Source organism: Acomys russatus, chromosome 22 (genome assembly GCF_903995435.1).
Source record: "Acomys russatus chromosome 22, mAcoRus1.1, whole genome shotgun sequence".
Lineage (NCBI taxonomy): Eukaryota > Metazoa > Chordata > Mammalia > Rodentia > Muridae > Acomys > Acomys russatus.
Window position 1 is genome coordinate 14,898,444 of NC_067158.1, and position 16,329 is coordinate 14,914,772.

Consider the following 16,329-nt stretch of genomic DNA (forward strand, 5'->3'; position numbering starts at 1 on the left):
TAAAAAAAAAAGAAAAAATAGGGTTTCTTTTGTTGCTATGGACAAGATGCCCTTGGTTTTCTGATAATGTTGAGAATCAAAAATGGTTACATGACATGAATATATGTGAAAAGAAAGAGTTTGATCTTTAATGTAGTCCAATTATCACTGAACAGAAAATGGTGATGATAAAACATCTTCTTGGTTTGTGAAAATGTGCTATATTTGTGTATTGCCTGATCAAAGGGAGAGCTGGAGCCTGCAGCAGGAGCAGGGCCAGCAAGGGGCTTGCATTAACTCCCTAGGGTGTAGCAAGGATGCGAAGGTCTGGAGAGATGGAGAGATGTAAAGTCCTGAAGGTTTTAAAAACCCAGCTGCATCCAATCAGGGTGAAGCAACAGAGACTGGGCAGGAAGAAGCACCAGGAGGCTTTGAAAACTTTGGAGTGTGTAATTATGCATGCTTTCCTGTTCCCAAAATGTTCATAAGCAAGAAATGTCTACACATATATCTACCAGCACTTAGGTAGAACGAACATAATGTGAGACTGTGTGACAAGGGATAACCCGTGCTTCTGAAGCCTTGAAGGCATGCAGCGGCAGAGGCACAGGTGATGCAACTTAGGAAATATATTGAGATGTGGCTCAGTACAAGCAGGCTATTCTCGAGTCGTTTTCATCTGCCTGTGTCTAGATTCTTACTGATATGGCCCGTGCAGGTTTCTTCATTTCAGTAATAGACCAAAGGTCAAAGCTGTCTTAAAGCATTGGCACCCTTAATCATCCATCAGTCAGCTCATGACTTCAGCTCTGGAAAATGCCAAGCTCTCCTGCCAACCCAACTGAGAGTCAGCAGGACACTTTACTATGATAATCTATTTTTAAAAACAAACTCTCTGAGTCTGATGATCTTCTGGTCAGGTGATGCTGTGACTTCCAGGAATGGAAACACTTGTGTGTGGTGATAAGCCAAAGGCCTATAGACAGTGGAGCAAGCATGCTGTTCAGTCTAGGGTTCTGCTGACTATGCCAGGCAAGCTGGGTATCTGAGATCTATCATATGCTACAGCTGGATGGAGCAAAGCCAGAGGCTAAAGACACGCGCGGGCGCGCGCGCGCGCGCACGCACACACACACACACACACACACACACACACACACCTCCCACCCAGTTGTACATTATCTGCCTTCTGCTAGGTTTCTAAGGCCTTACTTGTATAACAGAAACAGTGCGTCAGTTATTTCAAATTGTCAAATACCCACTTATTTTAAAAAGTCTTTGATTTTAAACCGAAATTTAAGAAGAGGAACCCATGGTTACTTACAGCTCAGTGGTCGATAGAGTTTCTTAGGAGACTCTAATAATTGGTCCCTAGCTCTTGCAGGAATGGAAAGTGAGTAGCCCATTGTTTGGCCAGGGTGGTGTGAAACCTTCAGGATAAGCAAGACGCCAAAGTTTGTAGCTCCAAACTCTTTTCAGTAGATGCAGGGTCGAGAGCTTTCTAAAAGGACGACGTCTTGGCTTAGAAAACATAATATAAAAATATGCCTCACAAATAAGACATGAAGAATATTCCATGCGATAATTTGAGTGAGTATTGACCTAATTTGCAGAAATGTGTATTTTCTGAGTTTCCCAAATGTGTATCAGTGGGTTTTTTTCAAATGCACTTAAAACAACTCATATGCCAAATATCTAGAACTCAGTACAAAGCCCAACATGACCTTGAACTTGTCATTCCCCTGTCTCCCTGGATGCTTCTGATTACAAGCTTTCCTCAGCTTTTTTTTTTTTTTTTTTAAAGGAAGTCAATCACTCTTGCCTAGAAAATGTGGTAGTTGTTTCTGGCTAACCTGACTAAAATTACTAGGGTTCCTGTACGAGCCTAAGGGAGGGGTCGCAGCTGCAGGAGAAGCATTTAGCCACCACCTGGACTGTGTACTCAGCTCCAGCTCTCCAAGTGGAGGCTGAGGGCGGTTGATTGGTGTCTCCTACACTCCGCTCCCATTGGTTCTGGGCACACGCGCCGCACACGCTGGTTGGCCACTCGGCCGTTGCCCTGGAGACGCGTGCTGCTGTGGTTCCGCGTCTCTCTAAGAGTTTGGAGTCCGTCTTGGAGCTAGCCCTTTTAGCCGGAATTTAGGCTACAGGGGCCGGTAAAATCCCAGATCCGGAGAGCCAGGAGCCTCGGCAGTGCCAAAACCTGCGACCCGTGATGACTTACCTATAGAACACTTAATATATTCCTACTGTCTACTCTCTGTGCACGCGCCCTCGCTGTTTACCCCGCTTAACGTGCTGGGAGCTGTCTACCTACCCACTTGCCCAATCCCCTGTGGTGTACCCACTGAATGCGCTCTGGCTGTATATTCTGTCGCATGAGGCCCTGATGCGTGTCCAGCGTGGACACGGTGCTGCCGTGTGACCGCCGTGGATGTGCCAGCTCTTGGGCGTGAGGCGTCTGCAGGTGTGTCAGCTGGAGGCGGGCGGAACTAGGAGCGTGCTGACTTTGTCCTGGTAGCCTCTGCTGCTAGCGGGCGGGTCGGCAGCGCCCAGATAGCCCGGCTCAGCAGCGCCTTTCTCTCCGGAAGACCGACTCGCTCGTAGCGCCAGGCCATGAGGAACACCAGCAAGGAGGTGCAGGGCTCCTCTCATCGTTATGCTCCCTGCGGTGAGTGAGGATGGATGAGAGGGGTGGAATAATAAAAGCTGGAAGTGTAGGTGCCTCTGTTTTGGTTGTTTCTGTGCTAGTCTTGAAGCCAGGACTCTTGCAAGCTAGGCAAGAGAGATATCGCAGTTTTCAGTGATGAGGGTAGGCGCCATTGAAATGCTGGGAAGATGGCTCAGTGGTTAAGAGCACACTGGCTGCTCTTCCAGAGGTCCTGAGTTCAATTCCCAGAAAAAAAAAATTTTTTTCCCCCACTTTGTAGCAAGTTAACCCTTGTAACTCCCACACCTTGTCTCCCACTGTAGACTGAGAAAGTCTCATCCGCCTCCCCCCCCCCCCCAGGCAGGGTTTCTCTGTGTAGCCTTGGCTGTCCTGGAACTCTCTATATAGACCAGGCTGGCATAGAACTCACAGAGATCCACCTGCCTCTGCCTTCCGAGTGTTGGGATTAAAGGCGTGCGCCACCCCTGCCCGGCAAAAGTCTCATTTTCGATAGCACCTAGCAGATATATCACCGACTTCCTAGCTTTGCTCCTAATTTAGGCTGCAATCAAGCCAAATGTTTCAGTATCTGGATCGGGGAAAGCTGAGTTCAGCGAGGGTTCGGAGGTTGTGCACATCAGTTTTGAAGCCAAGTAGGGAAGGAAGATAACGTTCTTACGCTGTCATCGCTTTTCACTTGTTTGTTTGGCTTTTTTCCTCTGTCTAGAGAAGGGCTCTAGAGAGAGGAAGAAAAGAAGTCTGATGCTAAGCTGGGAGAGACCAGTTGAAGCCATCTCATCTACAGAGAGGGAAAGAGAGGGACCTTTCCACACACTCCATGCGTGCTGGCCCATGGCAGTGTTGGCGATAGCCAACTGAGAGCTGGTGGGGTGGGGTGTATACAGCTCAGGAGGCCTGGCCAGTTCTTAGCCCATCCCAGGGCTCTGTAACCTTCCTGTGACTTCTGTCCTAGGAAGTAGTCTTATCTCTGCGAACCAGGCTAGGTTCTCATTTAACTTCATAACACAGCCCACCAGAAATCATCACCCCATTTTAGAGACCAGGAAACTGAGGCATGCAGGGTTTGAAATAAGTTGTCCTTGGAGTAAGTACGCCATGCCAAGTGGCTTTCCGCCCCCCCCCCCCAGGCTGTACAGATAGTAGTAGCCTGTGCTCCGTGTGTGTGTGTGTGTGTGTGTGTGTGTGTGTGTGTGTATGTGTGTGTTTGTAACATTACCTGTAGTTTAGAGGTCAGAAATTGTGGCAATCTATAGTTTGGTTCACTGTTTTTTTACGGCCTCTGTTTCTTTATTTGGAAAATAAATGAAAATGAGGATACAGCATCAAATGGGAAAGCCGTGCAGAGAAAAGCAGCCAGCCGGTCAGTGGCTGATGTGGGGTCACACAGGTTGGTAAAAGCTAAAAAGATACCTCTGTGTTCCCTTAACCCCATACATGTGTGTGGTTTGTCCTTACGATCAGGGCCCTCGATCTCTGAGCTGCACCTCTGTGCACGTTTACAAATGCCTCGGTGTCTTCGGTGGCCGTCCAAAGCTTGCAGTAATGAGGTGGCAGAAGAGACGCTGTTCTCTGTGGATTAATTAGTAATCAGCACACAGAGAAAAAAATAAAGCAAGAACCGAAGGGCTTTCCTATAAGAGAAGAAGCCTGGAGCTGAGCCTGATCAGCAAAAGACTGCTGCTGAATTCTGTTTTGTTTTGTTTGTTTTCTGAGACAGGGTCTCTCTGTATAGCCTTGGCTGACTTGGACTCACTTTGTAGACCAGGCTGGCCTCCAACTCACAGCGACCCACCTGCCTCCGCCTCTTAAGTGCTGTGATTGAAGGCGTGTGCCGCCACCACCCGACTGAATCCTGATTTTTATTTCTCTGAAATTCTTTGCGGAAGTCTTCGTAACTGGATCACGTTGGTTCAGCTGATGACTACCCTTTAGGCATTTAAAAAGTTTCCAGGTGAAATAAACATCTCTTTTAGTTAGGGAGCCCGGCTTTAGTTCTAAGGAGAACTAGTACTCTGAGCATTTGGCTTCAGAGAACAGCAGCTTAGTTCAATGTTGATGCCAGCTTATTTGGTTGCTTTCTTCCTGGACCCTGACTCATCAGCTACCCACCACTGGCTTGCTTGATAGTGGAGCCGGCCCCGGTTAAGTACAGAATCTGCAGGGCAGGTCAGAGAGCAGGGGAGAGCTGAGGTTGCAGATCAGGGTCAAAGTCCACCCGGAAGCAGCATTCCCCCACCTCCTTCATTTTCGTTTAAGTGCAGCTTAGTGGAGGAACTCACTCTGCTGCAGAGAGCCATCTGCTGTATTCCAAGTTCCCTGAGTCAAGTAATAATTCTCATTTTAAAATTACCTGCACAAAAGCAACTGGAATAATGCCTGTACAACGTCTGGATACGGTGGCTGAGTCAAATAGACACCAAAGCTTGCCATCGTACTAGGCTGCACATTAGACTCGGATGCCGCTAGTCTGACAAGTGCTATGAAACACAGCCGGCACCCATGCCACAGAAATTGCATTTTTTTTTTTTTTTTTTTTTTTAACTTTTCCCGAGACTTTGTTACCTAATGTTTCATAGATGTGATTTTTTTTTTTTTTTTTTTTTTTTTTTTCTTCTCTGTATTTTGGCGTCTGGTTGATTTCTGCTGAAGACTTACCTAAAGTGCCTACAGTTTGTATGCCGGGGTTCTCCCACTCTGTTTCTCTCTCTCTCTCTCTCTCTCTCTCTCTCTCTCTCTGTGTGTGTGTGTGTGTGTGTGTGTGTGTGTGTGTGTGTGTGTGAGATATCATACATGAGCAGTAGTGACTTTAGGACTTCGAGACTCTGCTAATCCCTCTGTCCCTTGACAGAAGTCCCTGCTCTGGCTCTTGTGAGGGTTATAGATGGTTCCAATTCAGCCTGAAGAGTCGCCCCCTGTACGCCTTCAACTCAGAGGCTCAGGAGTGGCTTCATTGCACTAGGCCGTACTCAACTCCTCTCCTTTTCTGCAGAAGGCTTAGGTCAACCTGGGGAGGAAGTCGAGAGAGGGGACAAGCTGTCCACACTTCTGTCCTTGCCTCCTGTGAGCTGTCCCCTGTTGTGTCGGGCTTAAATGAAACCCCAATCAACACTAGGAGCTGATTTGGATGCAAACCCACGGAGGATCAGGTGTGAGCCCCGAGCACAAGTAGGAAAGAACTTTTTATAAGTTGTAGTGAATGAAAAAGCAAGTAAGTGGGTCTCAAGTTTAGCAAGCATCCTATTGCCTATTCTTTGAACTACTTGATATTTATCCGGTACAATTCTTGTATCAACCCACAAATAATTAACTTTTAAGGAATAACTCTTGAGAAACTGGGGAGGGGGGGAGGTGGGGGGGAGGAGAGGGGAGCATCTGATCTTTTAGTACTTTCGTATTTTCCGGCTGGCTGGCAACTCTGTATCTTTGTGCCAAGTGTATCTTTGTAGGTTTTTCTAAATCCAGAGTTCAAGAGTAGGTCACCCAAATACAGAAATGAAAATGTCAGGCAAAATGAGGTTACTTTGGCCCATCACCCCCCAGTTCCCTCTTCAGGATAGAAATATAATCTACAGTCACACTCCTACCCCCTCTCATCCCCCACCCCTACCCCACAACCCCAGTCCTTCCCAAGGAGGATCTTTGAACTCTATTTCTTTATTTATTTTGGTTTTTCAAGACACAGTTTCTCTGTGTAGCCCTGGCTGTCCTAGAACTAGACAAGGCTGGCCTGGAACTCACAGCGATCTGCCTGCCTCTGCCTCCCGAGTGCTGGGATTAAGTGCGTGTGCCACCACGCCTGTCGGATCTTTGAACTCTTGGGCTTCCATAAAGGCGATTGCCCTGGCCTGGGGAATCCCTGTTTCAGGATAGATCTAGGCCTCTGTTGCTTCCCGCTGCCCAGTGTAACCTCCAGCACAGTGCTTGTGTGCAGCTGGGCTGCCATTGAGACACGGGGTTGTTTGGCTGCTGAAGGGCGTGGGCAGGTGTTGACTTCCAACACAGCTGTTAAACAAGTGAGCCTTCTTGGACCACACCCCGGCCCTTGTAAAACTGGCAAACCAGTTTGATCACATTGTGTGTCTGTAACCTGACTGAAGACCAGTATTTTAATGTGTGAAGCATATCAGATCCCGGCCAGTATCTATCTGGCTTACCCATAATGGTTTAAATGCTTTGATATTTATTAACGTCTGCTTACCTCCCCAAGTCTTCCAGAAATATTACCATTTAGAAATACAGTTAAGTATTTTTTTTTTCTGGGGTATGGAGGGCAAGAGGGAAGGAGGACCAGAAAGGAGGGAGGGAAGAAGGGAAGAAGAGAGACAGAGGGTTTTTAGGTAGTTCCTAGAATTACTACAGCAGTGGGAGTGGTTAAGCCCTCAGCTTTGGCAGGAGGCCTGGGCCAGAAAGGCACAGAGAAGGTCATGTTCCTTCTCTTTGCCCCAGTGGCTGATGTACCTGGGGGCCTCTGGAAAATTAATTGTCTTCTGGATCGCTCTGGTGGTGTCCCTAGTTGTCACACATGCTCCAGAGCAGACAATCGCTTGTGTACTCTGTGGCATGTGCCTCCCTGACAGTGTCGTTTAAGTGCTGAGCTAAGACTGGCAGGCAGCAGAGGGCCCTCCCTGACCAGGTGTCCCCCTGTCCCCATCTAACAGTGTGCTGGCCTCTTCCTCTTGTCCAGATTGGTATTACCACCTCCCTGTGAAACGCTCTGAGAAGGCTGTGGGTGCCCCACCAGCATCCCAGATCCCTGGGCTCAGTGACTTGGGAGAATCCCCAAATGGGAACTTGCCTCGTGCTCGGCGATACTGGATAAAAGAAACAGACTCGGAGTATGTGAAATTGGCTAAGCAAGGTGGCAGACCTGGTAAGCCCTGAGCACTGCATGGCTTTATGAACAGGAATGGGGTGGGGTGGTCTTTCTAATGTTATCCACATTACATACAACTGTGGTGTCTAAGTGCTTTGTTCGAGCCTTTGGAAACTTGGCCTCATTGTGGAGGTTACGTCTATATGTATAATCTTTGATGAAAATCAACTTTTGTAACTTGGGCGATATATTGAGTTTAATGGAAAACACTGGTTAAGGGACCACGTCCCAAATGTCTCAGCTAGGCTTTGAGGCACCCAGTTGTGAGAGAGACTAAAGTTTTTCTTCCTCTTCCCTCTGGCTGTCTCTGTCCCCACATTGAAGGTCCTAGGTGAAACAGTGGCCAAGTCTGTGCTTGAGTATTCCAAATCTAGACCATACCACTTGATTGGCTCAGCCAGAGACAGAGAGGGAACAGGACGAAGGCAGGTTTTTTTTCTTAGCTCAACCTCCTTGCTCTTGGTTCTAAGAGACTAGAAAATTCTGATGGGAGTCATTAGTGACACAGGCGGCTTCACTGTGCTGTGGTTGTGTGAGGACTAGCCTTTGTGAACAGCAGCTAAGGCTGGAAGGGCGAAGGGACAAGCCTGTCTGTAACATGCCACTCAACAGTGCTGAGACATGCAATGGTAGTGCTAGTGGTGGGAGATGGGGGGGGGGGGGAGAAAGAACATGTTTGAGCAGGCAGATTGTGCATGGGCGGCTGGGTTAGGACTGTAGAGGAATTCATACCATTCTTTCCATTTCTTTGTAATTGTGAAAAATCTTAATGACAGAAGGACTTTAAAGTTTAAAACGGAAAGTTAAAGACTTCTGTCGGGGATGAATAAGTTTTTTGCTGCTACCATAGCTATGGGTACTGTGAATTATTTTGCTGTTGGGGTAGAACCACAGTGCTGGACCAAGATGGCCAGGCTGTAGAACGCAGAGGAGACCAGAGGTAGCTGACGGCTGAGGAGCGTTATGCACAGCCCCTGGTGACGTCATAAGTGGAGAGATGAGCCCTTGAGGGAGTGTTGATGGTGACTGGCACAGATGCCAGCTCAGGACCAGAAGCTATGCACACACAATGAGGAGAGGCCATGAGAGGTGTAGGGTACATGAGGCATGTCTCTGTCTGAGTGCCAAGCAGGGTGCTCAGCTCTCCACCTGGGTAGAGGCCACCCTAGGGAAGATGGCACAGCTTCCAGTGTGGAGTATTAGTAAGGCCACATGCCCTGTGGGCAGTAGGAAGAGTTAACTGTGTCCCTCTCTCCTTGAGATTTGCTGAAACACTTTGCCCCTGGAACCAGGAAAGGCTCCCCAGTAGCCTACTCCCTGCCAGACTGGTATATTCACCACAGCAAGCCACCAACAGCCTTCCAGCGAGAGTGAGTATCTCTCGGTCTCCCACATTTTTGTCTGTCTATCATATCTCTCTCTCTCTCTCTCTCTCTCTCTCTCTCTCTCTCTCTCTCTATATATATATATATATATATATATATATATATATATATATAATTTTATATATTATATTTTTATATAATATATATAAAATACTGATGCCAGCAAAATAGTTCAGCAGGTAAAGATGCCTGTTGACAAGCCTGACATGCTCAGTGTGATGCCCCAGGACCCATACTGTAGAAGGCAAAAGCTGACACCTGCAATTTGCCCTCTGACTCCATATGTTCACTGCAGCACGTGATTGGCTGAACTCAAACAAAAATGTAATAAAAACAATTTTGAAAAAAAAAATCTCAATTTGTACTGGAAAATTGCAAATATCTACTATTGCCAGAAAGTACGTGCTATTACAGCCCTGAGTACTGCTATATGTAATAGTTAGAGTGATATAGTGTACATTGACAGGAAACTAGAGTCAAGGAGGCACAGAACAGTGTCCCCTTAGGTATGGTTCATTTGAGCATTTATTAACCAGTAGCCTTAGGCTTTTATTTTTTGTTCTCTGGGCCCCAACCATGTCGGCCTGTCACAGAGCTACCTGCTGCAAAGTCTTCTCACTATGTCTCACTATGGATGATACATGCAACTAGAACCATACAGTGCTCTCTGTGGTTTCTAAGATGATCACAGAAGAAAGGGGTAGCATGGCCCCCCACCCTGTTAAAATGTCTAACAATTGTTACCTGTAGCCATGCAACTTGACTCTTCAGACGCATCTCTTGGTTTGGGAAGAAGCGTCAGAAATTATTTTCGGACTTACTTTTTTTGGCTTTTTAAAGACCTGCCTTTTATTTTACTTTTTTTTTGTCTTGAGAGCTTGGACCAACACAGGCTCTTAGCGTGCAGCTATGCATCGTCTTTTGACTGTCCCCAGGCACCCATGTGGGTTTCTTTTTTTTTTTCTTTCCAGCATTCTGGTTCCTTCTGTTTTGTTTGCTTTTGTATTTTAAGTTGTAATTACTTTTTATTATTTATTCTAAAGATCCCAAACTATTTTGGGCCTCAGGGTTTGAAGCCCAGGCTGACCTCAACCTCATGGTCCTTCTATTCTATCTCCCAAGTGCTGCCAGCACCCTGGCTTTGTTTTTGTTTTTAATACATAAACATAAAGAGCACCTGATGCTTTTACACACCCGTGGCAAGTGAGTATTAATGAATGAGTAGCTTCTGGCCCAGGCTTGTGGCTCACAGCTTTGATCCCAGCCCTAGAGAGGCAGGGGCAGGAGAACGGCTGTGAGGTCAAGGCTGGACTGATTTCCATATTGAGTTTCAAGCCAGTCAGTGCTTACATAGTGAGACTCTGTTTAAAAAGGAGGGTAGCTCAGGAAAGGACAGGGGACCCTGGAGCTGACCACATCCCTATGCACTGTGCGAAGACTGGTTGTAAGCTTACGTACCCACATCGAAGTCAGCCATCTGACGGAGCAGCAGTGGGTTGTCATTAACTTAGATGGTGTTGAACTAAGTGTTTGGTGGGTCCTTATCTCTTTGAAGGGAACAAAGTAGTAAATGCTAGGCCACAAGAAGTAATTATAATTTATCTGTTTTATAAGCTCGTGCTGTAGCATGCTGTCCTGTGATCTCCTTTGTTGTTCTGGGCATCCTGGGGACTAGCTTGGAGAAGGCCTGTTTACTCAGTAGGAGATGGGAGAGGCCTAGAAAGATGAGGGAAGAGAAGGGGGGGAGAAAGAGCGAGACAGAGACAGACAGACAGACAGAGACAGACAGACAGACAGAGATAGACACAGAGAGAGAGAGAGAGAGAGAGAGAGAGAGAGAGAGAGAGAGAGAGAGTACACAGGGCTGAGGGGAAAAGGGAGCAAATGCAGGAGAGGAGAGAATAGGGAGAACATGAAAGGGGAGAGAAGACAGAGGGAGAGAGGAGGGAAGAGTAGAGAGAGACAGAGAGAGGACAGAGCACAAACGGTGCCTGGTGCCAGGCTTTCACTTGTCCTACTTGTGCTTGCAGGGTCCCTGTGGTCTCCATGCCAGATTACATGGTGTATGAGGAATTCAACCCCCAACAGGCCAATGGGAGCTATGAGTCCAGACGGGGCCCCTTTGACTTTGACATGAAAACAGTTTGGCAAAGAGAGGCGGAGGAACTGGAAGAAAACGAGAAGAGAAAGGTAACGGGTCTGGTGGGCGGGCGGCCAATCATCTGCATCCCTCTGCTCTGAGCTCTGCTTTAGGACTGGGACTGACTACCTAAGGGGCAAGCAGCCTATTTTCTTTCGTTTTTCTCCCTGTGTAAGTTGGCTTTCTGAGTAAGCTTGCTTTTTTTTTTTTTTTTTTTTTTTTTTTTTTTTTTTTTACTATCTGGTATTTCACCAGCTAATGGTTATCTTGGGGGGAAACTGGCCTAACAAGAGCAAGGATGTGTCTATATGTGTTCAGTATCCTGCTTCTGGATATTTCCATCTTGTTTAAGCCCCACTTAATTACCTACAATGCCCTTGCTGATAGTAAAGGAAGGAAGGAGGAAGTACCATACTTTCTTCTGCACAGAGACATAAGGGGTGTTTTGTCTGTGAGATCTTAACTGGTCTGCAAGGTGAAGCCTTTTGGAGGACTTGACTTGTCTAAGCAACCGGGAATCCCTGAAGCAAGGCTTGAATGGCAGAAGGGCTGGCATCTCTCCACCCGCACCCTCTGCCTAGGGCCCACGAGAGCATAGGCAGACCCACACACTGCCAAGGCCTCTGTGTCATTGTTGCTAGCACTCAGGTCTGAAGCGAATTTTAGCACTTGAGACGTGAGGATTTGTAAGTGAAGTGATGGCATTGGTATCTAAAAATAGCAGTGGTGTTTTGAGACTGGGAATGAGAGTGGGCATCATTGTCATTTGAACAGTAAGGACCCAGAATGTCTTGGGCATGCTAGACCTGGCTTCTCAGTGTCTTGGGGGATGGAGGATGCCCTGGGTTCATTTGGAGACTTGGTAGGTGAAGACAGCACCAGTTGGCTGTAGCATTTGTCCTTCATGCTGTCCCAACATCCAGCCTGTGATTCAGGCTTTGGGTCTGTTCAAGAGCTCTATGAAGGACCAGGCCCGTTTCCTGATAGTAAGGAAGATGGCGTCCCCCTGAACCTGGAGCAGTAACTGGAAGGAAGGCTTGGCTGTTAACCAAGGTTCCAGCGCACCGCTTGAGAAAATCTAAAATGCACTGTTAAAATCTGACCAAGTTATGCCTGAGGCCGGCCTGCCCTCCACTTTCTCAGTACTAAGAAAGGGGGAAGGCAGAATTACAGACACCAAGTGACTGTGCACTAGCTGAAGTGTTAAGTAACTCAGCAAGAGTCCCCTTAGGGGAGGGCACCTGAGTGTCTGTTCTGCTGACCTGGGGGAGTTCTCTTCTTCTTAAATCTTGCAAAACCATTGGGTAAGGACTCTAATGTGAGAATCATTTCAACACCTGACTATTGTCCTAGACTCTGGCATGTCACCCTGCCCAGTCTGTCCCTCTGCCACAGGTTCTTCTGCCTCTCTCAGAGACCTGCCTTCTCCACCCTAGGAAAAGATGAGATACCCATCCATCGAATGCTCTGCTCTTGTCCTGGCTGTCACTTAGCCCGATGTAGATGCTGACCTGTCCTTAAGATAGATGTGTCAGCATGCTACAGGGTGCCTCAGGGAAAGGGGATCTTGTTTTATCTTCACATGAGGCCATTTACCCAAAACACAGTTCACTTGTTATGCATACTGGCCTTCATGTTTTGACAAATGCAGACCTCATGTAAACACCATAGATGCTGAGGTACCCAACAGTTCTGTCACTTCTGAGACTGCTCAGCCCCTTTGTCACCAGCCTCTCCTAATTCCCATCTCTAGCTACCAGTCACTGATCTCTTTAAGTCTTGCACCTGTTAGGCATTTGTTAGGGTTCTCTGAAAGAAGAAACTTCAGTTAAGAAAATATCTCCATCAGATTGTCCCATAGGCAAGTTTGTGAGACATTTTTCTTAATTAGTGACTGATGTGGAAGTGCCCAGACCACGGTGAGTGGTGCCACACCTGGCAGGGTGGTCACAGGGAGCAAGCAAAAGACAATCTTCTTCCATGACCTGTGCTTTTGTTCCTGGCTCCGGGTTCCTGCCTTGAATTCCTGTGCTGATGTCTCTCGGGGATAGAGTGTGACCCAAGAATTAGAAAATGAAATTGCTTTTGTCATGGTGTTTGTCACACCCAGTTAGCAAAACCCTAAACTAGGACGAGTCTTTAGAGCCTTTTTTCTTTCTAGAATCTGAAATCAGTGGCACTAAGTTAGTGACTACTGTCCCTTCCCTTCTTCGGCCCGCCTCTGCCATGTGGTACCATGTGTCAGAAGCCAGCCCCTCTGTGTTGTCAGTAATGAATGGTCTTTTTGTACATGAGGTACTGCTTGTTTAGTCTTTCCTTTGTTGATGGGTGTGTGTTTTGTTTTCTGTTCTTGGTGAGAATTACAAAGCTCCTGTGAACCTCACCATACAGGCCAATCGTTTTATATGGGCGGGTGGATCCCCTGCCTCCAGCAAGATCTCTCAGGATACCTGGTATCCCCAGTGTTGGTTGATTGATCCCCTCTTAGCAGATGGCATCTTTACTGAAACATAGCTACTGTTCCTAAAGTACATATTGCTCCTTTTACAAGGCATCCTGTTGAATTAGACATTATTTAGATTTACCTTACTATAACAGCCTGCGACTCTAGTGAAAGTCCAGTCCTGGTATCTTTGCTGCTCTTGGACTCCTTCCTTTCACCCTCACTCTGACATTTGCTTTCTTCACCCAGGTGAAGCTGCCAGCCATTAATTCTAAGAACCACAGCAAAGTGGGGACTCCAGTTAGCCACAAAGAGCCTGAAGGGAGCAGACTGTCGTTGCCTCCTATGTAAGTGTCTGACTTATGAGAAGGAATGCTGTTTGTAGGTGGTTTGGGTTGATTCTCTGGCCTTTACCCAACTGACAACTGTGAACTCATGGCACCCACTGCCCTGCCCCGGCCCTATCCAGACCCAGCTTTGCCAGTGCCAGCACCTGCCTGCCCAGCCCACAGAGCCCTGCCCAGCCCACAGAGCCCTGCCCAGCCCACAGAGCCCTGCCCAGCCCACAGAGCCCTGCCCAGCCCACAGAGCCCTGCCCAGCCTGGCCTGAGAACCTAGTTGCACTTTTGTTTCTTCCTTAACAGCAGTTTTACCCCTTCGGTCACATGTCTGGTCTCCTGCATCCTGTTTCGTGGTGTAGGCTTGTGGTTTGTGGCTACTTGTCTCTCTCTGCTCATGGCCTCAGTCCTGATTACTGTCATCCAAGCCAGAGTGCAGGGGTCCTGCCTCCATCTCCCAAGCACTCTGACTCAGCGTTCTGCTGGGGTTTCCCCAGGGATGCTGACACCGGTTGGTCTTCTAGCCAAAGTGCAAAATCCTGGAGGCCCTTTTGTGCCGCCTTATTTGCCACAAGTCTAGTTTAGGAGAAAACAAATGTCATTCGTTGCTGACTGAGTCTTCAAACAGCTGGACAATCACATTAATGACCTTGTGACCGATGGTGAGGGACCCATCAGGAAAAATCTTTAATAAGATGATTCATAAGCCTGAAACTTGTGGCTTGGGAGGGGACAAGGGTGTGCTTGTCAGCTGCCTGACTGGAAGGCGTACACTGCCGCCCGCCCTGACACTCCTTCTTCAGTGTCAATTATGATAGGATCTGTGAGCTGAAGCAGGTGGCGCATGACAGAAGACAGAGAAGTTGTGCAGTAGGCAAATGGCGAGAAAGAGGTCATTGAAGACAGAAGCAGCTGTCCTAAGTCATCCCCTGTTAGTGTGGGGGAGGGGTATTTTCTAGGACTTCCTTGTGTAATACTGGTGTTCTTACTAAATTTTAAGTGGCTAAAAAGAAAAAAAAAGGTTCGGGAAACTGGCTTAAGCATGGCATAACTTGTGCAAAAGGGATGTGTTGAGACTATTTTTATGTTTGAAGTGGGAGAAGAGACTGACAGACGGGAGACACACGGAGAGCAAGAGACAGAGAGTGGGGGGGGGGCACACAGAGAGGGTAGGGAGGGGAGGGGTTAGGGAAGGAATGGGGCAAAGCCCGGCACCAGTGCTTCGTCCCAAGTTATGTTCATGAACACGGCTTCTGCTTCCTTTGTAAGTTAACCTCTGCACTCAACTTTAACATTTACATGTCTCTCTTTAAGGCCTGGTCAAAAAACAGGTTCACCAACCAACTTTTCCAAACTTATCAGCAATGGTTATAAAGATGAGTGGTTACAACAGCAGCAGCAGAGAGCTGATTCGGACAGAAGGACGCCAAAGACGGCCAAGACATCCTCGTCCACTCAGTCCACAAAGGGCTCTGAAAGTACCCAGGACACAGAGACACCACAAGATCCAGCGACCCCTGAGGGCTCTGAGAAAACTCCAGGTGAGGGTCATGGTGACACGCAGGTGTGGTGACGAGGGCAAATAGGTGGCTGTCTTATCTCCTGGTGTATCTCGGCATGACATCCACAGTTAAAGTCATGCTGAAACCCCACAGAACTCTTAGGGTACGAGGCAAGCATGGGGGTAGTGTGTGCTTAAGCTTTTCCTCTTGTGTTCAGACGAAAGAACAAAAAACTATGACTTATGGGGCTTCATATTTTTCTTTTATTTATTTAAAAAAATCTTGATACTTCATGTGGTGCAACCAAGTGTAAAGCACTATACTGGTTTCCATCTTGTGAACGGAAGAGTCCTCACAGGACACTGCCTTTGCTCAAGTACCAGCACTACATTTCTCTGTTATCAGCATTTCTTAAACTTTCAATCACTCAGGATGCCCAATACACAGTGCCGGTTTTTATCCTGAGTATTTGCAGAAGTTTGTACGTCTGGAAACAAATTGAAGATCGGGTTCGACTTCTGTTAGTGATAATTATCGAGAACTTGCTTCTGAAAGAAAAAAAAAATCCATGTTTCTTTCAGGGCTTCGCTGCTCTGAGTAATGGTGAGAAGGTAGGAGTGGGAGCACGCTGGGGCATTCAAAATGCCATGGCATTGCTTCGTGAGCAAAGCTCTGCATGGCATTCCATGTTTGGCTCCTCCCTGCGTTGGCAGTGGAGATGACCAGCCGACTGGTGAAAGGCGGCCCTCTTGAACTTTACAGAGCCAATGGGCTTCTTGCTATCTGAAGTAGAACAGATTTCTTCTTCATTCTTTGAATCTGAATTCTCTTTTTCAGATTTATTTTTCTTACTTTTAATTATGGGTAGGTGTGTGTGTATACATATATATATAGAGAGAGATTTATTTCATCGAATCTTCTCATGGGTATTTAGGCTGATAGTCTCTCTTGGCTACTGTGCTGAAGTGATCATAAGGCTGCAGATTATTTCTTGATAT

At 47.2% G+C, this 16,329-nt stretch overlaps 1 protein-coding gene across 1 annotated transcript; it reads left to right on the top strand.

Annotated features, from left to right (window-relative positions):
- Positions 1-2,560: 2,560 nt before the first annotated feature.
- On the top strand, positions 2,561-15,402 carry C22H7orf57 (chromosome 22 C7orf57 homolog). The gene is made up of 6 exons (XM_051164714.1): positions 2,561-2,650; positions 7,335-7,520; positions 8,785-8,893; positions 10,939-11,098; positions 13,741-13,838; positions 15,144-15,402. The coding sequence occupies exons 1-6, from the start codon at positions 2,596-2,598 to the stop codon at positions 15,400-15,402; spliced, it is 867 nt and encodes a 288-aa protein (XP_051020671.1). The 5' UTR covers positions 2,561-2,595.
- Positions 15,403-16,329: the final 927 nt, after the last annotated feature.

Excerpts from the sequence above, each read along its gene's own strand:
- C22H7orf57 (XM_051164714.1), top strand. The coding sequence starts at position 2,596 with ATGAGGAACACCAGCAAGGAGGTGCAGGGCTCCTCTCATCGTTATGCT. Across the intron at positions 7,521-8,784 it reads TAAGCAAGGTGGCAGACCTG|ATTTGCTGAAACACTTTGCC; the intron begins GTAAGCCCTGAG and ends TCTCTCCTTGAG. Across the intron at positions 8,894-10,938 it reads CCAACAGCCTTCCAGCGAGA|GGTCCCTGTGGTCTCCATGC; the intron begins GTGAGTATCTCT and ends TTGTGCTTGCAG.